The sequence below is a fragment of the Pelophylax lessonae genome, assembly GCF_965119305.1.
Source record: "Pelophylax lessonae genome assembly, chromosome: 2".
NCBI lineage: Eukaryota > Metazoa > Chordata > Amphibia > Anura > Ranidae > Pelophylax > Pelophylax lessonae.
In genome coordinates, this window is record NC_138769.1 from 42599097 (window position 1) to 42624406 (window position 25310).

General features: G+C 43.7%; 1 protein-coding gene across 1 annotated transcript in view; it reads left to right on the forward strand.

The window, feature by feature from the left end:
- Positions 1 to 1478: 1478 nt before the first annotated feature.
- TMPRSS3 (transmembrane serine protease 3) overlaps positions 1479 to 25310 on the forward strand; it is a gene marked incomplete at its 5' end in the record, with an annotated part of 134841 nt that continues 111009 nt past the window's right edge. The window contains 2 exon segments of the mRNA XM_082245783.1: positions 1479 to 1568; positions 1571 to 1730. Of these exon segments, the coding sequence (XP_082101909.1) occupies positions 1479 to 1568; positions 1571 to 1730 (250 nt within the window).

Below are 25310 nucleotides of genomic sequence, written 5' to 3' on the forward strand. Positions count from 1 at the left end.
TCCACAACTATCCCTTTGCACTCCATAACTCACCCCTGTCTTTCACAACTATCCCTCTGCTCTCCACAACTGATTCTCTACAATTGTCCCTCTGCTCTCCATAGCTCCCCCTCCATCCTTCACAACTGTTTCTCTGCCCTTACAAACTGATCTTCTATCCTCCACAACTCAACCTCTGTCCTCCACAACGGACTCCTGATACTCCACAACTGTTCCTCTGCTCTCCGTAATTCCCCCTTGTCCTTCACAACTGTCTCTCTGCTCACCACAACTGATTCTCTATCTCCTACAACTGTCCCTCTGCCCTCCATAACTCATCCCTGTCCCTCAAAACTTTCACTCTGCCCTCCACAACTGATGCTCTCTCCTTCACAATTGTCCATCTGCCTTTCATAACTCAATCCCTGTCCTCAACAACTTTCCCGTATCTCTCCACAACTGACCCCTCTATACTCCAAAACTGCCCCCCTGCCCTAAATGACTCACCCCCTATTCTCCACAACTAACCTCACTAACCCTCCATCCTCCACAACTATCTCACTGCCCTCGACAACTGACCCCTTGTCCTCCACAACTATCTCACTGCCCTTCACAACTGACCCTTTTTCCAGTACCGCCATGCCTATGCAACTTTCCCTCTACTTTTCACAGCTGTCTCTTTACCTTGCACAACTTTCCCTATACCCTCACAAAATCTCCTTGTATTCCCTAAAACCCTTTTTATACCGTCCAAAAGATTCCCTCTACTCTCTAGTGGTCTCCAAACGTGGCCCTGGGGCCGGATGCAGCCCCTTGCTTGTCTTTATCCAGCCCTTGAGGGATTATTCCTGCCACTGAAACCAACAACAGGGCACTATTCCTTCCAATAACACCGACGGGGAAAAATTCCTTCCACTGATAACAAAAATGGGGCACTATTCTTCCCACTGACACCACCTGTTTCTCCCTCTAATACCAAAGATCAGGCCTTGTTTACTTCCACTGGGAACATACCGCCCCCCCCCCCCCCTAAAGTCTCAAGGATAGTTAACTGGCTCTTTCTTTAAAAAGTTTGGAGACCCCTGCTCTACAGCAGTCAGTCTACCCAACTGTCCCTCTACCCTCTAAACCCCCTCTCTTTTTTTCCCATTTACTCTTCGCAACTCTCCTTCTATCCCCTAGTGCTGTTCTTTTACTGCACACAATTTTCCCTCTGTTCTCTACATTGGTTTAATTATCCTCTATGACTCTCCCTTTATCTTCCACAATTTTTGCTCTATCCTTCAATGCCGTTTCTTCAACTTTCATAACTGAAACTGTTTCTTTATCCTGTGCTGTTGTCCCTTTGTCCTTCAGAGCTCTCTCTGGCCTCTAAATCTCTCCCTCAGTCTCCTACTACTGTCCCTATATCTTCCACAACTATCTCGTTCCCCTTTACAACTGTCTCTCTGCCATTTACAACTCTGTATCTTCTATTCTTCACAGCTGTCCCTCTGGCTATGACAGAACCCCAAAAGCACTTTGGTTTGCAGGTCAGTAAGGATGGTGATTCAGCAAGGAATACTCTGGTTCGTCCACTTTTTCTTCCATGTCCTCTTCTTCTTTTCAGGCTCCTGAAGAATCCCCTTCAACAGGCAGCCTGGAAATTGTGTCCGTGTCGGAAGAGGAAGTCCCGGTTGTAGATATTGCCTTCTCCTACTTCCGATTTTTCTTGTCTAAAACAAAAGTGGATCCAGGACAAAACAAATCTGGTATGCCCAAAACTAAAGAGGTTAAAGCTCAATTGAACCTTTAATGTAAAGTAGAACTTCAGGAACTTTTCTTGTTAAATCTGGAATGTAGAAAAACTATGGGGTTGATTTACTAAAACCGGAGAGCACAAAATCTGGCGCAGCTGTGCATGGTAGCCAATCAGCTTCTGTTTTAATCGTTTTTTTATCAAATGTTTTAGTAACCTAGGAATAAAAGATTAGAGGTAGAGCAGCGAGCAATCCTCACACCATCTGAGCATGTAACATAGGAAACATACAAATGTGGGATTTAACCTTCCTAGCGGTAATCCCGAGTGTGGCTTGGGGTTAAATTTCAGTGCCAAAAGCGGTAACCCCGAGCCACACGTGGGGTACCGCTAGGAAGATTGCTGGATCCAGCGGTGTGTGGCGGCGGATCTTCCTTCCGATGCTCTGTGTCCCCCGGCTTCCGTCTCCTGCGACGTGACGTTCGCAAAGGGGTGGAACCGGCAGCAAATTCAAATGTAAAACACACCAAACAGACTGATACAATTCAAAATAAAATAAATTTACATTAGTTTGCCCCCAGTGCCCTTTCCTGCAGTTTTACTGTACTTTTTATGTGTATATATATATATATATATATATATATATACGTATGTATGTATGTATGTATATACAGTATATATATATATATATATATACATACGTGTATGTATATATATATATATATATATATATATATATATATATATATATATATACAGTATATATATATATATACAGTATATATATATATATATATATATATATATATATGTATACATACATACATGCATACTTTAACTTATTTATAGTTTTTTATTATATTATAATTTATGATTTTGTGTTTCAAACTTTATCATACCCGAGATGTTATAAAGAAGAACGCACTGAAAAAAAAAAAATCATATGTAAATGTTTGGTTTGGGCTGCTCATTCTTAAGAATTACATGCAAAATAATGGTACCGCTTTCAGCACCTAAAATCCGAAAGAATCATACCGCCAGGGAGGTTAATAGAGATTATTGAAGACCGTAACACACAGGTTAGGTCTGATATGAGGGTCCCCACACACTAAAACTAGTATATAAGTCAGGACAGTAACTAATTTTAAACTACTAGTAGAACATTCGAACTTCCTGAATACCATCCAACCAGCCACCTAGTGCATTGTGGGTATGCTAAACAACGCAATCACAGATACACAACCTTACCAAAATAAAACTACAATAGGTCGGCCTGGGTGGCAGTGGAGCCTCTTACCCATGTTGTAGAATAAGTAAGGCTCTATCAACAATCAAGCTTTACAAGTGTCGCTTATAGGGGAACCTACATCCAACAGTACACCCAGGAGTGTCTGGGTGAAAAAGGGAAAAGAGAAGTGAAAGGTCCATAGGGGCACAGTACCAAGATTGGCATAAGTAAAGAGGTGAAAGAAAAAGGGAAATAAAGAAAAGGGAATGGTGAATCCATCTAGGAATCTTCCATTGGTCATCCATGTAACCAACTCTATGTATCAAGGACCTGTAGGTATGTTAGCCAAGGGGACCATATTTTCTCGAATAGAGGTTTGTTTGTCACGTAGAACGTTTACTATTTTTTCATTCAGCGTGATCCACATAAGTTTACGTTTCATCAGTGCTATGTCTATAACAGGACTTTTCTACGCTGACGCAATGGCAATTTTGCCTGCCAGGAACATAAAATATATTAATGTCTGGATATGTTTAGGGACATTTTCAACTGGCTTTTTAAGTAGGGCGACACTAGTGTATTTAACGATGTTAATTAAGCCAATCAGCTTCTAACTTCAGCTTATTCAGTTAAAGCGGAGTTCCGGGCACAGAAGTAATTTTTCACTGAACATACCCCCGGGACAGTCAGGGCTAGCACATTCCACAATGGCTAGCCTCTGATCGGTCCCGGTTCGCACTTACCTTTTAGAAGAAATACTTACTTATAAAATTTCTTCCACAGCGTTTCCATCTCTCTTGTAGGCAGCTGAAGCCAGCGCGGTCCTCTTCTGTGTCTTCTTCCGCGTCTTCTTGTCCCAGAATGCGCCTGCACCGGCCCCTCTCGTCACTTCCGGTGCGGCGCCGCATTCCTCCACAGCTTCTGGGCATGCCCAGAAGCTGTTTAGTAGGGGAATGCGGCGTCGCCCGGAAGTGACGAGCGGGGCCGGTGCCGTCGCATTGATTCCTGGGAGCGATGACGTTCAGCTTCCAGGAATCAGTGCAAGCCAGGAAGTGACGGGTGAGCCGCGGCGCTGAGGGAGGAAGTGAAGACTAGGTGAGTATCTTCGATCTTCAATTACAAGGTGAGTGAATAAAAAAAAAAAAATCTAACTATCCAATTCTGTTTCAGGTTAAGGGGAAGAAGCAGACGGGCACAAAAAAAAAGAACGATTTTGTGCCCGGAACTCCGCTTTAAGCTTTAAAATCTGGAAGCTGATTGGTTTCTATGTAGAGATGCACCAGGTTTTGCACTATCCAGTCTTAGTAAATCAAGCCCTATAAGTCTGTTGATGTGTATGGAACTTTAAATCTGGCCATAGACTAGTAGAATGTAGTTTGAAAGTTTCCTTTTAAGAACATTCATTCGATTTTGTAATCATTACAGTAGTGGGTCCAAATTGATGTTCGATCTTAACTTCAGTAACGAGAAAAGACAAAGGAGCAGGATGGCAAATGTTTCTCCAGCAAACAAATTTCTAACAGTGAATATGGGAAATTATGTTTGTTCCAAAAACCAAATGTTAAAAGCAAACAAAATTGTGAAGTACTTTCGAATGACGTTCGTCAAGTCATAGAATGTACTAAGAATTTTCATGCAAATTTTTATAAGGATATTTATACAAGCATTCTTCTAGTGTGTAGCCAGCTTGAAGTACGATTCTTCTTCACCCAGAACCACGTTAACAGAATTTCATTCATTCAGATAAAAAAAAAAGAAAAAACCCTTTGCCTTCAATTTTTCTAATTGATGTGGTCAAAAATGATTGTTGATTTGTCCCTAAAAAACAATATGTCTTTAATAACCAGGAAAATCAAATATACACCAGAGGTGTAACTAGAACCTTCAGGGCACCGATGCAAGAAACCATGAATCTGACCACCGGGGCCTTTTCCATCAGTCCCTGGGGCCTTTTCCATCGGCCCCAGGGCTCTTTCCATCAGTCCCAGGGCTCTTTTCATTAGTTCTGAGGCCTTTGCCTCTGGTCCTGGGGCCCTTTATTTTCGTCATGGGGCCCTTTATAACCCCTGGTTTACATTGCCACAATTTATCATATGACTTGTGACACATAAGGGTTTCTAAGAGGAAGTCCCATAGATATTGCATTCTCCTACTTCCATTTTTTTTGTCTAAAACAAAAGTGGATCCAGGACAAAACAAATCCGGCATGCCCAACACTAAAGAGGTTAAAGCTGAATTGAACCTTTAATTTAAAGTAGAACTCCAGGAACTTTTTTGGTTAAATCTGCAATGTAGAAACACTATGGGGTTGATTTACTAAAACTAGAAAGTACATGTAGCAGGTTTTCCAGGCATTGAGCCTGATGTGGGTCTGCCATTGTTACCGGTTACCTCTCCAGCCCTTGTGAGCTGCGACCCTGGGTGTGAGAACTGAGACATTGACAACTCTGGCATCTTTGTTTTATTGTTTTATTGTATTTAAGGGGATGGGAGAAGGGAATGAGTGGGATACTCCTTTAGGCTCAACTAAGTACTGTTATGTAACGGTATCAGCCAAATGATCAGACCAGTGGTGATGTGCAATTTCTACTTTACTTAACAATGTGGAATGTAGATTACACAGGAGATCATGTGAACAGTGGTTTGCAGTACAAAACAGCAATATGAGGAAGGGAGAAACATTCATAAAACATGTGAAAACAATTCTATTGCAGTTCTAGTAATGGCCACTAGATGGCAGCAGAGTGTTCTGAGTTCAGTTTACTGATAGGATAAAGAACTGAAGATTCTCACGTGTTCCAAGAGATTGATCGTTCATTCAGCAGACTGTGAGCTGAGGGGATTTCCTGCTGGCACAGACTTCACACAGGCGCTGCTGATGCTGACTTCAGTCAGGAGGCTCTGGGGCCGTAGATAGGACCAACCCACTGCTTGGACATCTTCTCCACATGGACTGTAACAGAGTCCTCTCCAGTGACTGGGGCTTGGATAGATGCTGCGTGCTCTTGTGCTCACTGCTGGAGGCCCGCACACCAGACTTGGCAGATAAGGACCCAGCACCTGGGGACAGCTCACTTGCCCAGTCACTGCTGTCCCATCAGGCAGGATCTCTCTGAGCACAGGAAGCTGGGCGGAGCTGGCATTTTTACTCCCTGGGCGTGTCCTGGAACTCAGGGGATGCTGGGAGCCCAGAGGATTGTGGGGAATCGAGTTAAAGGGACTTGCACCTGCATCTGGATAAAGGGGCACACCACTACAGTACAACTTGGGACTTTCTCAGAAAATGGCTGTTAACGCTGTCTTGACGCCAGCCGACGCTAGCCAACACTCACTGATGCTTAGAACACACTGTAACTTGAAGGAAGTGCTGAATCCTTGACTTTGAGTCCAGAAGATCCAGGTCTATAGAATAATGAGCTTCTGACGCTGCTGCACTGCAAAGTCACTGACTTCTTCCTCCAGCCTTGCACTTACTTGAGGTAGATTGTTGTGAATTCCTGTATGGCTGCAACTCTCAACCAATACACTGTCTCTTCGGGGCCCAAACTGCAGGTGCCCCCTTTAACTCTTCAGGGTCCCCTAACTAGGTACCCCCTCTGTCACTTCAGGGTCCCCAACCTAGGTACCCCCTTTACAGCTAGCTGATATATGGATCCTAGAATCTTCTCCGGAGTGGTCCCCTCTAACACTTTAGGCAGACCCCCAGGGTAAATCCTCAGTACTCACAAGCTGTGTAGGCTTTCCTGGGACTGGACCCCTCTCGCTCTCCGCTGGTTCTCGGCACATCGGATCCCCCTCAGCTCAACTCAGCACTCTCTGGATTCTCAGGTGGCACCCAGAGACATCCAACTTCCTCAGACAGGAGGAGAGACAGCCGTACTCTCCCTCCTGGGACTCTGCTCCCACCAAAGACACTGAGTAACGCACTTCCCTCAAACTTATACCCACTCCTAAAATCCCTTGCGGCATAATCTGCCTTCTGGGGTAGTTAAAAGCCTGAATGTGTCCCCTGATTGGGTTTCCTCCACTGCCCTATGAGAAGCCTCTCACAGCAACCAGTGGGGAGACTCCCCTCTCGGGAGGCACACCTGGAAGCCATGACACCCTGGCAGAAAGAAATCATGGCCCTGCTGTTAGGCAGACAAGGCCCACTATACATTTGCCTAGCACCTGCCTAGCAGCATGGCGTCCAGATGACGTCGTATGACGAAACGCATAGGGCGTGGTTTGCGTACGTCAGTACGTCACTTCCGGGAACGGTGGTTTGAGCTGGTGGAACGCGGAAGCGACCCGGCGAACACCTCAAGCTGATAGTGAACTCCCTAAATGTGAGTGGATGCTACGTTGTTTCACCCTAACAAGGATATACTACGCAATGGAGGCTTATTTTCTGTTCTAGTGACCAGGGAGTGCTGAGCCACCTTCTTAAGAGTGCGGTAAGCAACGGTGCAATCGGTGGTACACCCACTGGCGCCAAACTTTGTTATAGCACGCAATCACACACGTGGTTATCAATAGCACTCAGCACTTTATATGTACACATGTGTTTTTATATGGTACACTGAGCACAGCCCATGCGAATATATTGGAAGTTTTATAGCACGCAGCACTTTGGTTTAAGCACTATATGCACTTTTATATGAATTATATAGTTTATGGAATTGCACAGACATAATATTTATGTGGTAGCGCCGGTCCCAACATCACTTGCACTTTTTACCAGTGGCTCGTTATCGTCTAGCGACGTAGACCTACGTCGCTAGACTCCTCCCCTGTAGGCGGCGCTCGCGCCCCGCCGGAGGCGCTTTCCCGCTGTTTTCATTCACAGCGGGAGTCGGGCCAGGGGAGGAGCAGCGGCGATCGCCGCTGCTCTGCCCCGATCGTCGGGGAATCCAGTTTGGAGATCCGCCCGCCTGTGTAAACAGAGCGGGCGGATCTCCTAGGTGACAGGGAGTGACAGATCGGAGTGTTCAGCATAGCTCAACCTGCGATCTGTCCCTGGCTCACTCAGTCACCTCCCCCCCACACATGTCAGTAAGCACCAGGCATACATTAACCCCTCCCTCTCCAATAAAATTAACCCCTTCCCTGCCAGTATCATTATTACAGTAACAGTGCATATTTATAGCACTGATTACTGCAGTAATGTCACTGGTACCCCCAAAAGTGTCAAAAATGTCAGTCAAGGGTCCGATCTGTCCGCCGCAATGTCGCAGTCCCGCAAAAAAAAACGCAGATCGCCGCCATTACGCGTTAAAAAAAACCACCAAAAATGACATAAATCTTTCCCTTAGTTAGTAAACGCAATAACTTTTGCGCAAACCAATCAAAATACGCTTATTGCGATTTTTTTTACCAAACATGGGTAGCAGAAAACAAATTGGCCAAAAATGTAGAAAAAAAATGGTTTTTACATCTTTTTTGGGGGGAATTTCATATAAAAAAAATGTTAAAAATATTGTTATTTTTTCAAAATAAACGCTCTTTTTTTGTTTATAGCGCAAAAAGTAAAAATCGCACAGGTTTTCAAACACCACCAAAAGAAAGCTCTGTTTGTGGGAAAAAAAGGACATAAATTTTGTTTGGGTACGGCATCGCATGACCGTGCAATTGTCAGTTAAAGTTGCACAGCGCCGAATCGCAAAAAGTGGCCCAGACGTAAGACAGCAAAATGCTCTAGTGGTAAAGTGGTTAATCAATGTTAGTCAAGTCGCAGCGACTTGACTACTTTTCTCCGACTTTGGTGCAATTTGAGTGCCAAAGACTGCAATGTTAAATCAAGTCACAAGAAAAATGCAAGCAAGTTGCACAACTTTGGGGGTCACAGCAGTGTGAACCGAGCCCATGTTCTGCAGTGGGCCCCTTCCTGTCATCTTGGGCCCCCACGGTGGCAGATCACCAGGGCCCAGTGTGACTTTTGCGACACTGGTAGTCCTGCCACTGATTTACACATTAAGGTCTTTTGGCATTGATGACATGGTGTGTACCTGGATAGGAAACTGGTTTCAGGAGATCATCTAGAGGCTAGCGATTAATGGCATATTTTCTGAATGGTCTGAAGTTGTGAGTGGGGTACCCCAGGGCAATGTCTTGGAACCAGTTTTATTTGCCTTGCTTATAAATGATTTAGGGACAGTTCACACCACCTGCAGCCCAGTGCATTTTTTTTTCTGCATCAAAAACACAAGGAAAGTAGGTTATATGGTTTCCAATGACATAGTTCACACCAATGCAGTCAGTTCCAGGGCTTTCCAGTTCCAGAAATAAAAGTAGAACATGCTGCATTTTTCCTTCACTGGAACTCATCAAGAATGCATCGAATCCCAGTACAGTGAAAAAAAAGAAGGAAAAATAGTATCTGGAATGCATCTGGAAAAGCATCAAAAATTCACCAGAACGAGCAAAAATTTGTTAAAAACTCGCTTGCAGAAACTCATCCAGCACGGATCTGTAATACGTTTTTGTGATGTGAACCAGACCTTAGAGGTTAGAATAAATAGTTCAATCTCAGTGTTTGCTGATGACACAAAGCTAAGCAATATCTTCATAACAGGATATAGCAAATAACATGAAGACATCAATAAAATAGAGGGGTGGGCAGATATATGGCAGGAAAATGTAAAGCAATGCATTTGGGAGCCAAACATATGCATGCAAGTTACTCGCTAAGGGGGGAATCCAGGATAAAAATGGATCTGGGGGTCCTAGTATATCACAGACTCAGCAATAGCATGCAATGCCAAGTTGCAGCAAGCAAGACCAGCAGAAGGTTAACATCCGTTAACCACTTGACCTTCGGAAGATTTACCCCCCTTCATAACCAGGCCATTTTTTTGTGATACAGCACTGCGTTACTTTACCTGACAATTGCGGGGTCATGCAGCGCTGTACCCAAACAAAACGGATGTCTCCCCCCCCCCCCCCACAAATAGAGCTTTCTTTTGGTGGTATTTGATCACCTCTGCGTTTTTTATTTTTTTGCCTTTTAACCACTTGCTGACCGCCGGAAGTACATATACTGCTGCGGTCAGCACCTCCTGGGCAAAGCGACGTATCGCTACGTCACTCGCCCACGAGCCTCTAGGGGGCGAGCGTGAGCCGCCGGAGGGGCGCTCCCGCCCCCGCTTGTTCACTAACATGCCCGCGCGAGTGACCGGTGGCTCCGATGTCCGCCGGTCACTCGCGATCTCCCGCTGGAGAGAGAGAAAGGCAGGCGGCTGATGTAAACAAAGCCGCCTGTCATTCTCCCCTGTGTAACTGCAGAGATCATACGATCCTGCTATATAGGATCGTATGTCTCTGTGGTTACATCACAAGCCACGCCCTTTGACAGTTAGAATCACGCCCCTAGGGACACACTTTACCCCTTGATCACTAATAAAGTTAACCCCTTCCCTGCCAGTGCCATTTTTACAGTAACAGTGCATATTTATAGCACTGATTACTGTAGTAATGTCACTGGTACCCCCAAAAGTGTCAAAAATGTTAGTCAGGGGTCCGATCTGTCCGCTGCAATGTCGCAATCCCGCAAAAAAAATTGCAGATCGCTGCCATTACTAGTTAAAAAAAAAAAACAATAAAAATGACATAAATCTTTCCCGTAGTCATTAAACGCAATAACTTTTGCGCAAACCAATCAAAATACGTTTATTGCAATTTTTTTTTACCAAAAATATGTAGCAGAAAACAAATTGGCCTAAAATGTTAAAAAATTTTGATTTTTACATTTTTTTTTTTGAGAATTTCATAAAAAAAATTTGAAAAATATTGTTATTTTTTCAAAATTGTCGCTCTTTTTTTTTGTTTATATTGCAAAAAGTAAAAAAATCTCACAGGTGATCAAATACCACCAAAATAAAGCTCTGTTTGTGGGAAAAAAAGGACATTAATTTCATTTGGGTACAGCGTCGCACGACCGCGCGATTGTCCGTTAAAGTCGCACAGCGCCAAATCGCAAAAAGTGGCCCAGACGTAAGACAGCAAAATGCTCTAGTGGTAAAGTGGTTAAACAGAAAAAAGGCCGACAGTTTTGAATAAAAAAAAAAAAAAATTTTTTTACTTTCTGCTATAAACATTCAAAAAAAATGTATAAAAAACAAATGTTTTAATACATTTAGGCCAATATGTATTCTTCTACATGTTTTTGGTAAAAAAAAGTCCCAATAAGCTTATATTGATTAGTTTGTGCAAAAGTTATAGCGTCTGCAAACTATGGTATATATACTGAAATTTTTGTTCTTTTTATTTTTTTCATTTCATTTTTTTTTTTTTTTTTTACTAATGGCAGTGATCAGCGACTTATAGCGGGACTGCCATATTGCAGCAGTCAATCGGACACTAACTGATGCTTTTTGGGAACCAGTGACACTAATACAGTGATTGGTACTAAAAATATGCACTGTACTAATGACACTGGCTGGGAAGGGGTTAAATATCTAGGTCAATCAAAGGTTTTAAATGTGTGCCTAACTAGTGTTTTGGTGTAAACTGTGTGCTGCTTTTACTGTATGAAGTCATGTTTTTTTTTCCCCCTGCTTTGCGAGGAAACAAAATGCATTACTTCCCTGTTGATAATACAGAGCTCTGCCTTGTTTACCTATGCAGAGCCCTGTCCTGTGTGTCTTCCCGATCGGCGGTCATCCATTGGCCGGCACCCGCTGATCGGCATCTGCTGTGTATTATCACAGCAGAGCCAAGTCACCGACGTTGCAGGTGCGTTCCCCCTACCCGGAAGTGGTAGATCACGTGCCTAGTTACTCTTTAAAGGTAACTCCATTTTCGTGGGGAAAAAATCAGCTAATAAAGAAAAAACAATACAGCGTATACAATTGCGACCCAAATCATAGAGTAATTGAATGTTATTAAAAATGAACTTTACTTTTCAATCTGCAGCTGCTGTAATTTTCTGAAAATGCAATGCAATATGGCCGCCTGGAGCTGTTCTGTACACAGAATGTATACTGACCACACCCCCAGAAACATCATTTCCTTCTTGTGTGATTGGCTCACCAATTTTCCCAGAAGTCTGCACTAAGATACAAGTCAGATTTTAGGCATCCCCTGCAACAAAAATGTCATTTTTGGTGAGATCCTCCCAATAGGAACACTTTTAAAGAGATGCAGATCCAGAAGTTTTTCTCATTAGTGCTCTGCAGCTGCACAGCTGATTGATAATTATGAAACCACTCCCATTAGACTCACTCAGCACAGGGGCACAGAGGAACAAACAGTGATTTCTTCAGAATAACAAAAGGTAGGAATTTGCAATAAAGGTTGTTAGAATCTTTGTAATGTACAGAGATCACCCAGAGGGGAAGGTTCTTTTTCTCAACAAGTGGAGTTACACTTTAACCACTTTAGGACCGGAAGATTTTACCCCCTTCTTGACCAGGCCCTCTTTTGCGATTTGGCACTGCGTTACTTTAATGGACAATTGCGTGGACGTGCGATGCTGTATCCAAACAAAATTTACGTCCTTTTTTCCCATCAAACAGAGCTTTCTTTTGGTGGTATTTGATCACCTGTGCGATTTTTAATTTTTGCGCTATAAACAAAAAAAGAGCTACAATTTTGAAAAAAAAAAAACAATTTTTCACATTCTGCTATATAACATTTTTTAACATTTTAGGCCAATTTGTTTTCTGCTACATATTTTTGGTAAAAAAAAAATTGCAAGAAGCGGATTTTAATTGGTTTGCGCAAAAGTTATCGTGTTTACTAACTACGGGAATGACATGTAATTTTTATTTATTTATTTTTTTTACTAGTAATAGCGGTGATCTGCGATTTTTTGCGGGACTGCGACATTGCGGCGGACAGATCGGACCCCTAACTGACATTTTTGACACTTTTGTGGGGACCAGTGACATTACTACAGTAATCACTGCTATTGTAAAGCGCTACGTAAACTGTCGGCGCTATATAAATACTATATAATAATAATAATAAATATGCACTGTTACTGTAATAATGACACTGGCAGGGTAGGGGTTAACCCTATGGGTGATTAAAGAGTTAAATGTATGCCTCATGCTTACTGACGTGTGTGGGGGGGAGGGGGTTCTGTGACACAGACAAAGATCGCAGGTTCAGCTATGCTGAATCCTGTGATCTCTCCCTGTCTGTCACTGAGAAGATCCGCCTGCTTTGTTTACATAAGCAGACGGGTCTTCTCACACTTTCCTCGATGATCGGGGAAGGGAGCCGGCGATCGCCACCTCTCCTCCTCCGGCCCATTTAGACACAGCAGGAGCGAGCCTCCGGCGGTGCGCGAGCGCGCCACCGAGACCACTAGGAGTCCATCGACGTAGGTCTATGTCGCTGGACCCAGGGGGGCCGCACTGCCGCAGTTGGATTACTGTGAACAGTCTGCAAGTGGTTAAGCAAAAATGCATGACTGTAAATGAGCCCTAACAGCCCATTTAGAGCGGGTTCACACCGGTGTGTATTACCTGCGGTTTGAAGTGCACTCCCATTGACTTCTATTAGACTGTGTGTTTTCTGAGAGTGCATCAAATGTTGCCTTTCATGGTTCTTTCATAAGCTCAGTTGTTGACCGGTCCTCTTTAAATGCCTATAAAAGACGCCGGCAGCCCAGAACTTTCTGACAACTTCCTCCCAAAATACTTTACTACTTAAGTAAGAAGGAGTTGAAACGATCCTTCCTCCGTCCTGCGAGATAACACGACGGCTATAAATACAGCTCGTGTTTTTTATTTCGGTTCAGGGAATTGAGTGCTAGGCCTAAATTGCTTGCCATTAATTTTCCAGCTGCCGAGTTTTATTGTCCTGTAATCTGGAGGGCTTGAATATGCAGATGTTCATTTGCCTAAACTTGTAATTTTGCCAGAGGGAGAGAGAACGGCTGACTTCTGTGTCCCTCCCCATCTGTCCGGCTGACTCCTCTTAATAATTATTGAAGAAAACAGCACCGGAGCACGCAGGTACCGTTCAGCAAAGCTTGCATTTGTCTACAATGAATGGAGCAGTCTTAGGTCTTTATAGCAAAATAAATAGTCTCTACTGGTTAACCACTTGGGGGCGGCCCTATAGCAGTTTTACTGCTACAGGGCCACAACTGTGCACCAGATCATATATATATATATATATATATATATACATACATACATACATACATACATACACGTGATCCCACATTTTCGTCTGCAGGGGGCGCGCAGCAGAAGCCGATCTGCGGGTCCCGGGGACTCTATGTCCTCTGGCACCCACCGATCATCGGTAAACAACACAAAATGGGGATTTGCCTATGTAAACAAGGCATATGCCCATTCTGGCAGGGGTAAGGGATGGATGTCTGTGTTCCTGCAAAGCAGAGACTAGAATCCGTCTTTTCCCCTAGTAAAAGCAGCATATATAGTAAACACAAAAACCGGTAGGCACACAGTTCACCCTAGATGTTTAACCCCTTCCCAGCCAGTGTCATTAGTACAGTGACGGCGCATATTTTTAGCACTGATCACTGTATTAGAGTCACTGGTTCCCACAAAGTGTAATTTAGTGTTAGATTGACCGCCGCAATATCCTAGTCCCTCTATAAGTGGCTGATCGCTGCCATTACTAGTATTAAAATAAATAAAAAGTCCAGTATACTGTATATCCCATAGTTTGTAGAAGCTGTGCCGTTTGCATAAACCAATCAATATACACTTATTGGGATTTCTTTTTACCAATAACATGTAGCAGAATGCATATTGGTCTAAATTTATGAAAAAATGTGATTCTTTAAATTTTTTATTGGATGTGTTTTATAGCAAAAAGTAAAAAAAAAAAAAAAAATATATATATATATATATATATATATATATATATTTTTTTTTTTTTCAAAATTGTCAGTCTTTATTAGTTTATAGCGCACAAAATAAAAACCTCAGAGGTGATCGAATACCACCATAGGTGTGCGCAGCCTATTGCATTAGGGTGTGCACCCCAAAGCCCAAACACATATCCGTGTGTATATACTGATGGTGTCAGTAGGTTTGAGATCGGTGTCAGAAGTTTTATTGTTATTTTTTATTATTTTTTACAATTTTTTTTGTTGTTGTTAGCCTAGTTAGGGAGCTTTGGGGAAATATCAGGGGTCTAAACAGGGGGAATCTGCACCACATGGGGTGATTAGGGTGTGCCCAGGCACACCTGGCATACCCTGTGCGCACGCCCATGAATACCACCAAAATAAAGCTCTATTTGTGGGAAAAGATTGACATACATTTTATTTGGGTACAGCGTCACACGACCGTGCAATTGTCAGTTAAATTAACAGTGCCGTATCACAAAAAGTGGCCTGGTGATGAAGGGGGGTAAATCTTCCGAAGGTCAATGGGTAAGGGGCCACTCTCCCCCGAATATGATTTGCTAGATTTGTGTGGTTGCTGGCAAATAGAAGTACACAATATATGGATAGAGTTATGTAGACACTCCTCTATATTATTAAGTCCAGGTATGCTCAGCATAAGACAGGGGGTTTCCTGGACATGGACCCCAAATTTTGATGTTTTGTTCTCCAAGCCACTTAGCTATCACTTTTGCCTCTTGGCAAGGTGCTCCCTCATGCTGGAAAATACATTGTTCCTTATCAAACAGTTCTTGAATGGTTGGGAGAAGTTGCTCTCGGAGAATGTTTTTGTACCACTTTTACTCATGGCTGTGTTCTTAGGCCACTCCATAAGGAATCGGACACCTAACTGACATTTTTGACACTTTTGGGGGGGATCAGTGACATTACTACAGTAATCAGTGCTAAAAATATGCACTGTTACTGTACTAATTACACTGGCAGAGACGGGGTTAACACCAGGGGTGATCAAAGGGTTAAATGTGTCCCTAGGGGGTACTTTCTAACTGTGGGGGGGGGGGCTTGCTGCATGAACACAGAGACCTGTGTTCCTAAATAAGAGGAACACAGGATCCCTGTGTTCATTATTGACAGAACAGTGGTCTGCCGTATTTACAACGGCAGACCGCTGCTATGTCTCCACGGGGAGCGATCGCGGGTGCCCAGCGGCAATTGCATCTGTGGGACCCGCTGATTGGCTCCCCTTGTGGTCAACCGGTGCACGCGCACGCTCCCACTAACGGTCCCAGGTACCGTTGTTTCGCAGGACGGAGCCGACCTGCCGCAGTAAAACTACCGCGGCTTGTCTGCAAATGGTTAAAGAGGAAGTAAACTCCCCTTGTGTGTTGATATAGGCTTACCTATAGTTACTGTAACTAACTATCTCCTAAACTAGCACTGTTTAAGAGATATTTACTGTATACAGCACGGATTACGTCATTGGCGCATGGGCTCTGAATGAATGGCTGTCAGTGCCGTTTCTTCAGGGCCTGTGCTGTAAAAGGCAGCTCCCGGGCGCATGCACGGGCGTGATATCATCGCGGCTGCGGCCAATCACAGCGCCGGAGCCCATAAACCCGGAAAAAAAACTCTGGGGAAGATGTAGGCCATGTCAGCGGTGTGCCCTCAGGTCTTCACAAAAGTATTGGCCCTAATGCTAGCATTGCGGTGTCTGTGGGTCATAGCGGTTCGGGGGTATCTGGACGATCTGGTTTTGCAAGCAGAGTCTTCATTCTAAGGTAAGTATTTCATAATGAACTAGTATGTGATGCATACTAGCTTGTTATGCTTTTGTCTTACAGGTTTTTTTTTTTCTTCTTTTTTTAACTGGGTTTACAACCTCTATAAGAAAACGCCCACCATTCACAATGACAAACAATCAATGGTACACTTTCTTTAACCCACAGAAATCTCTCCCTAGTCCCTACCATGAAAGGACTATTTGGTTTCCTTTAACTCCAGGTCCAAACGTTCCATTTCCTTCCCTGTGATACTTTCCTAACACGCTTCCAAAGCGCAGGAGACGTCACCAGTCTCAGTAGACAATTGTTAGAGGGTTGGAAGCTTGTGACACAGACAGGGAGGTCTGAAGAGTATAAAAGACAAGAACCAAACAGAGCACCCAGAGGCGTAACTAGAACCTTCAGGGCCCCGGGGCAAGGAACCATGAGGGGCCCCCTGGACTCCTGGCTGGGGCCCTTCCCTTCAAGCCTGGGGCTCTTCCCACTGATCCTGCAGCTACAGGAGGAAAGAGGAGGACGGTGAATGCTGCCCCCACCGCCCCTCCTATCCAAGTGTACAGGCGTGCCGCACAGGCCCCCTGGAGCATGGGGCCCGGTTGCAATCGCAACCCCTGCAACCCCTGTAGTTACGCCCCTGAGAACACCTAAACCTATGTGAAGTCTGACAGACACCGCAAGCTCACATGTGTTATAAACCCAACTGCGACAAGTGGAGTGTGGCAAGGCTAATGCAAATTTGGTTCCAGATTTCCTTCTTCAGAGCCTATCAGGTGGGCCACGGGAATGACCTTAGGGAGAGGGTGTCCTTTAACCACTTTACCACCGGAGGATTTTGCTGTCTTACGTCCAGGCCACTTTTTGCGATTCGGCACTGTGCGAATTTAACGGACAATTGCGCGGTCATGCAACGTCGTACCCAAACGAAATTTACGTCCTTTTTTTCCCCACAAACAGAGCTTTCTTTTGGCTTTATTTGATCAACTGTGCGATTTTCATTTTTTGCGATATTAATTAAAAAATGCGACAATTTTGAATAAATAACAATATTTTTCTACTTTGACAGTTAAAAAATATCCAATATATTCCATTTTTGTCATATATTTAGGCCAAAATGTATTTAGCTAAATGTCTTTGACAAAAAAATTCTCAATGAGCGTATTTTTAACCGCTTTATGACCGGAAGGTTTTACCCCATTCCAGATCAGGCCATATTTTGCAATTCGGCACTGCGTTACTTTAACAGACAATTGCGCGGTCGTGCAACGATGTATCCAAATTAAATTCATGTCCTTTTTTCCCCACAAATAGAGCTTTCTTTTGGTGGTATTTGATCACCTGTGCGATTTTTACTTTTTGCGCTATAAACAAAAAAATAGCGACAATTTTGAAAAAATAACAATATTTTTCACATTTTTTTATTTGAAATCCCCCCCCCAAAAAAAATGTAGAAATCAAATTTTTTTTTATCATTTTAGGCCAATTTGTTTTCTGCTACATATTTTTGGTAAAAAAAAAAAATCGCAATAAGCGTATTTTGATTGGTTTTCGCAAAAGTTATTGTGTTTACTAAGGGAAAGATTTCTGTCATTTTTGGTGTTTTTTTTTAACGAGTAATGGTGGCGATCTGCAATTTTTTTTGCAGGACTGTGACATTGCGGCGGACAGATCGGACCCTTGACTGACATTTTTGACACTTTTGGGGGTACCAGTGACATTACTACAGTAATCAGTGCTATACATATGCACTGTTACTGTAAAAATGACACTGGCAGGGAAGGGGTTAATTTTAATTGGAGAGGGAGGGGTTAATGTATGCCTGGTGCTTACTGACGTGTGTGGGGGGAGGTGACTGAGTGACACAGGGACAGATCGCAGGTTCAGCTATGCTGAACCCTGCAATCTGACCCTGCCTGTCACTTAGGAGATCCGCCCGCTTTGTTTACACAAGCGGGCGGATTTCCACACAAGTTCCCTGACGATCGGGGAAGAGCGGCAGTGATCACCGCCGCTCCTCCCCTGGCCCGACTCCCGCTGTAACTGAATACAGCGGGAGCGAGCCACCGGCGGCGCGCACGCGCCACCCACAAGGGGAGGAGTCCAGCGACGTAGGTCTACGTCGCTGGACGATAACGAGCCACATTGCCGCAGTAGCAGCAATGTGAGCGGGGGTAAAGTGGGTAAGCGGAGTTCCGGCCTATTTTGCAACTTTAGTGATTCCTGGAGTGCTCGCTATGCTGATCCACAATTGGGCGTTTTCAATTTTTTCCGAGTTCCCTTACCTTATTTTCAGGGCATTTTTGATTGTACTTCCTCCTTCTCCCCCCTCTGTGGCCGCGGCCACCGACATCACTTCCACCTTTGCATTGCATCCTGGGAGCTGTTTGTCATCACTCCCAGGAGGCTGGAATCAGGAAGAACTCCCAGAACACTCAGGAAGAAGGACACAGCAGATTACACTGAGGCTTCAGATGCCCACATCCAAGATGGCAGTGCCCAGACAGCGTTTTTAAAAGTACGATTTTGACTAAAATCCAATACCGTACACCTTGTAAGTATGAGAAAAGTGGTTCTGTACAGGGCGATGGATTAGTATTATAGGGGTATTTTAAGTTAAAAAAGGTATTTGAGGCCGGAACTCCACTTTAAGATCATTCCTGTAGATAACCCTTTAGGCTCTAAAGAAGGGTTAGTCTCGCCACATACCACTTATTGCGATCGGTTGTATGTGCTGTGTCTGGCGAATTGTGGATATTTTAAAACTAAACCTTTTATTCACTTTAATAAACAAATGTGTTTTCCTCAAGGAGCCGGTGCTCTGTTTGGTTCTTGCTCCATTCTTCCCTAGGCTCCCCCACCCCCTCAAAACATTGCTTAGGGCCTGTGTAGACGGGCTTTTAGCTTGTGTTGATGACATTCATTTTAGACCTTTCTAAGATCATTTAGAATGCATTAACAAGTGTGCGTGGCCCTCGGTTGACCTGCTTCTGACCTGCATTTAACCAACTTCTGATCTGCTTCAAGCAGGTTTTACACCCCCACCGACTTGTATGGGAATGTCTGTTTGACACGAACAAAGGTCTTGCACTGTTGGACCTCTTACACAATGAACAGCTAGAAACAGAGCTGCAACCAATAGCAAAGCATTCCAATTTCCGGCTTTCCATTGAAGTTTGTCAACAACGAGCAAATATCCCTGGTGAATGAGGCTCTGGCATGTAGGTGCGGGTGGAAGTTACAGATGCACCATCTAGCCCCAGTGCCAGCATGTAGTAGGGTAGGGGTTGTGGTGGTGGTCGTCACATCCTCCAGGTTTTTTCTCTCCTTGTTGGGCGCTAAACAGTGCTTTAAGTGGGCTGGTATGCACTGGTACTCAGTACCGCCACTTCCAAATATGGCTCTTGAGCATACCGCCACCTCTCCATACGCCTTAGCGTACCAGTACGCTCATTTTGGACATCTGCGCCCTCACTTGCCCCCCCCAAGAATATTTCCCACTCCAGAGCCAGACCAGTCACCACCAGTGAGTCCCCCTGCTCCGGAATCCCAGCCCAGGCCAGGGGGGGGTGCTCTGTGGGGACCCTGATATGGGGTGGGGGGGAATTTATAGGCTATAATAGAGTACCGGCACCTCTTTTGGGCCACTTAAAGCACTGGCGCCAAACAAGGGTCACATGGGAGGCCTACACCAGGGTGAGTTCTTCTGGGCTACGCTAGGCACTTTGTATAGGGTTACTGCACTACACATGGGGTACCTTTACTCGAGCCACACTCACGACCCAGACACATGATCAAACGTGAAAAAAGTCTAGTAAAATCTCTTGATGTACAAAGCATCACCACAATTACCTGTTCATTTAGGAGGGACTCGCAGAGCCAATGCCCTCTCCATCTGTCCAGCTTATCACTGCTACCGAACTCCCAGTAACACAATGGGGTCCTGCTGTGCCCCTAGTGTGGACTCCAAGCGTGCACTTAACTCTTCCTCTTCCATACCCATACCCATGTACAGGATGAGGGCCGCGGTGGTGCAGATCTGCTCCCGTTGCTATGAGAGACCGTGGACCTGGGCGCATACTGCCCTAAATGTAAATACCTCTTTCAATACCGTCCAGCCCCATTCTGCTACAGCTGTTGTCAGCCTCTCATACACTTTTACAGGCTGCCAACAATGAGGCACCCACACCAGAATGCCGGAGAGTCTCATGCACCAGGGCTAATCACCAACGTGCATGAAGCCTTATAAAACACTGCCTAAACCACATAACCAAGGATGCTTTATATTTAAATGAAACCCAACATTCCGGATAAGCAGTTCAATCAATAGGCACACTTTAATTGTCTCTATTAAAAGCTTCAATGATCTATCATCCCAGTGTCCTCCTTGAGCAGCCCATGAGGGCCAATTATCTGACAAGTGCTAAGGACGCCTCTAATTACCCAATTATCATTGCTTTGTCCAATTTTTACCCATAGATACACTTTGATTTGTGTTTACTGCTGGACTGGACCACACTTATCCGTAAAATCATTCCAGTGTGTTTTTGGGAGCAGAGAGCAGCACAATTTACTAGCGGCTGTCAGAAAAGTTTACACGGACCGTGAAGAGTTCAGATGTAAAAAAATAATTCAATAAATCCACAAGTACTTATTTTATCAGCACTTTTTATTTCTACTGGCTTTACAAACTAACAAAATGCAATAATTTAAAGAATGAATGAAAGGTTTAATGACCTATAATACTTTTTGGAAGTTAAATAGTATATTTGTCACAGAGGTTTATATATCAAACCAAAAAGGACAACGGAGCAGAAAAGAGAGACAGAGATTTGTTTTCCAAAGAGGGACTGTCCTTCAAAATAAGGGACAGTCAGGAGGTAAGTCTCAGTGGGGGGGTAACAATGAAAGAAGAGAACCAAGAAAAAAGAAGTTGCATATAATGGCTCAAACAATGGTATAATGTAGATAAAAATAGGTACTTTATTGAAACATGATATAAAGGTAATGCAGACTGAAAATGCAATAGCAAAAATTCATAAGCTCATGGACACTAGATAAAACCAAGAAAGGATGGGTCCTTCATTTGAAGTCATGCTGGTGTCACCTCCGAAAGGGTCCACCCTCCACCCAACCAACACACCAACCACCTGAACAGCCCACCACCCCGGCCCCTCTGCCCAAATCTAGTTCCAGAGACTGGTATAGACTGTAAACTGTCCCAAAAGGTCTTGATAGAAGACTCTTAGAAGGAGGAAGGGCCACAGGGATATGTAGAGTGGATCCAGGGGCTGGGAACAAGGCTGTACAAATCTGTAAACTAAAGCTTCAAAGCTGGGGGCCGGATATGGAGCTCCTGGGGCTGATGTCCCTCCTATTGTGATCAATAAAGGGCTTAGTTTCTACACATCTATTAACTCTGGTATTGAGGCACAATTCTTAAGTAGAAATCCTTAACTGGCACCTAGTTCAGTCAAAGCAAACAAGCCGATAGCAAAGCAGAGTGGGCAGAGGGGCCGTGGTGGTGGGCTGTTCATGTGGTTGGTGTGTTGGTTGGGTGGAGTGTGGAGCCTTTCGGAGGTGACACCAGCGTGACTTCAGATGAAGGACCCATCCTTTTTTGGTTTTATCTAGTGTCCATGAGCTTATGAATTTTTGCTATTGCATTTTCAGTCTGCATCACCTTTATATCATGTTTCATTAAAGTACCTATTTTTATCTACATTATACCATTGTTTGAGCCATTATATGCAACTTCTTTTTTCTTCTTTTTTCTACATGTTCTCAGTTGCTTGGCTCACCGGTCATATACCGTCCGGTATCTGTATGATTATTTTGAGTAATTGTTGTCACATCCTCACGCCCTAGGACCCCTCAGGGCTGTTGAGTTGATCTCCTGGTGTTCCATTTCCCTTCCCCTCCCTTGTTATTGCCATAACAATGAATGAAGCAGCAGACCAAATAATAATCAATTTGCTGGTTTACGCTAAAAACAACCAACTTGCCTGGGGGGGTCAGAAAAGATTCCCTCTTCGTCAGGGATTCAGTTGAAATAGGAAACCCTAACTGACTCAAAGTAGGGCTTTTTTGAGTGGATTTAGGTTGGGGATATTAATCACTGGGCTAGGAGAGTTTCTCGTCAGCAGCGTCTGCGCGAGCAATCAAACTAAGAAGCAAGTCACGTTTGTCACCCTTGGGGCTCCCTGAGATCTTTTTTCAAGGGTTTCTCTGGGGTGAAAAGATTGATAAAAGCTGGTCTAGATCAATGGTCTTCAAACTGTGGCCCTTTGCTTGCCTCTATCCGGCCCTTGAGGCACTATTCCTGCCATTGATACAAAGGACTATTCCCCCACTGATACCAACAATGGGGCACTATTGCTCCCACTGATGCCAATGATGAGGCACTATTCCTTACCCTGGTACCAACAATGGGGCACTATTTCTCCCAATGATGGGGCATTGTTTACTCCTAGGGCATTTTCTACTTACAATGGTCACAGTTCGGCCCCCAAAAGACTGAAGGACAGTAAACTGGCCCTTTGTTTAGAAAGTTTGGTGTAGATGATACATAGAAAAGGTCATTAATAAAAAGCCATCCCATCTGGTGGTATAGACACCCTGTCATGTTAATTATTTGAAATTGTCCTGGGGCTTGGTCCTCTGGGGACTTTGTTAGTACTCAAATTTGAAGTGTCCTTGAGGTGGTGTGCTGAGGACATAGAATGGTGGCAGTTAGGCTGTTAGTTCAAGGTATGTCTAAGGCAGTGTTTGGCAAACTTTTCCACAGTGAGTGTTAATCTAGAAGCATTAAACATCCAGCGTGACAGTGAACAATAGTGCATCCTAAATTGTATTTTTTTCAATGTTTGTACTTGTAGTTGTGCTTCTAAGGGCCATACAAAGATCGAAATTCAGCCTGCTCTGCAGGGACTGGCTGAGATTCGATCCATCTATGGACCGGCTGATGGTACTCAAGTTGATCCATTGATCGACTTGGGCAGAACCAGCCTGTCAAATTTTTACATACAATACTGTAGGCAGACTATAGTCGCTAGCAGTAATAATTTTGTTGTGCCGGCCAGGAAGACTCCCTATGCCCACCCCTGCCAGCAGAACACAATAGTGCAGTGGAAGGCATTCCCCCATCAATGCTGACTGTGTTGATGGGGAAATCAAGCAATTGGTGGAAGGAAAGAAAATCAAATTTTAAACGCATTAATTATTACTATGATAACTGCGGCACACACAATGCATGCTTATATTTATTGGTAATATGTACTGAATAGTAAACTGGACTTACAGCTTAAAGCTTAAAGCGGCACTAAAGTTCCACTATGATACGATGTTAACAGGCAGGCAATTTATTGCAGGCAAGCAGGCATTTTGATGCAGAAAAGGCATGCATGCATACGAGTGCCGTCATCCCGCGTCAGCCAATGAAGATAGCCAAAACCTGGCATACAGGAGAAGATGGCGGCGCTGGCAAGGGAGCATTGGGAAGTATTACTCCCTTAAGTTCCGCTTTAAGTTTATTTTTTTTATAATCATCACAAAGGACAAGTCATTTTTCCGGACCTGTAAAAAGGATGTATCAAGTGTGCCGACTATGAGTACCCTTTCCACTCCCTCTTCCATTCATAGAAACTGTACTATAGCTTTCCGAAATGCAAAGCACACTATGAATGGAGGATGGGTGGATGAATGAAGGGTCCAGCACAAGGGACAGCACTTACGTTGAATAAAAAGTGTCCTTTGTGCTGATGACCACTCTTTTGGTGGAAATCTTCTGTCCTCTGCCCCCCTTCCCCCCCGTCCCCCCACACACACACATACCCCCGCAGCAGTATTTTTACGAGGCTGCAGGGGGTAATACGGGCCACTGGACCTGTCATGGACAATTGTCAAAAGTGCAGACTATATCCTTCCCCTCCTCTCCCATCCCATCCTCCATTTATAGACACTGTACTATAACTTCCATCAATAAAGAAGTGCTTTGTGAATGGAAGAAGTGGAGCTTTCATTCATTTGCCTGTCCTCCATTCATAGAGCACTTTTAATTGTTGGAAGCTGTAGTACAGCTTCTATGAGTGTTGGAGGAGGATGGAATGGGAGGGTAAATTGATAACCAATGGTCCTAAATACCAATTAATCTAAGGTGGTACCACATTCCAATATTGGTTGAGGGTAAAAAAGGGGACAAAGAAAAGGGATTGAGGGACTGTACCGTACCAAGAGATAAAGGAACTAAATATATATATATATATATATATATATATATATATATATATATAATTTATAAGAAAGCTTTATTGAGAATCAATCATTAAAATAGTAATACATAGAAAATATTTCATAAAGCATCTCCATATGCTATAATTTGTAGTGTATAACAACACCCAATATTTCTGAAATACATCAGATGAGACCCTTTTCAACTTGTCAGTCTTCTTCAGTTTTTCATTATCCCAGCCTGATTTGTTTGGCACATATAGTGTGTGAATTTTTGTACCATTACTTCAAATCTTTGTATTCAGTTTATATGGATTATTGGTAACAGTGTTGTATGTTGGAGATACAACAACTTTAAGCTTAGTCTATTGCAGTTCATAAATAGGACACTAGATGTCGCTAATGCTTAGTGATATGCTATGCATTCTCTATGATGTGTTGTCATTTCCTTTACACTGTACTGTACTTGTTGGTTATCTCTTCCTGTTCTGTTGTTCTTATTATGATGAGGTGACATCTTTGATATCTGTGTTATGTTCCAATAAAGAA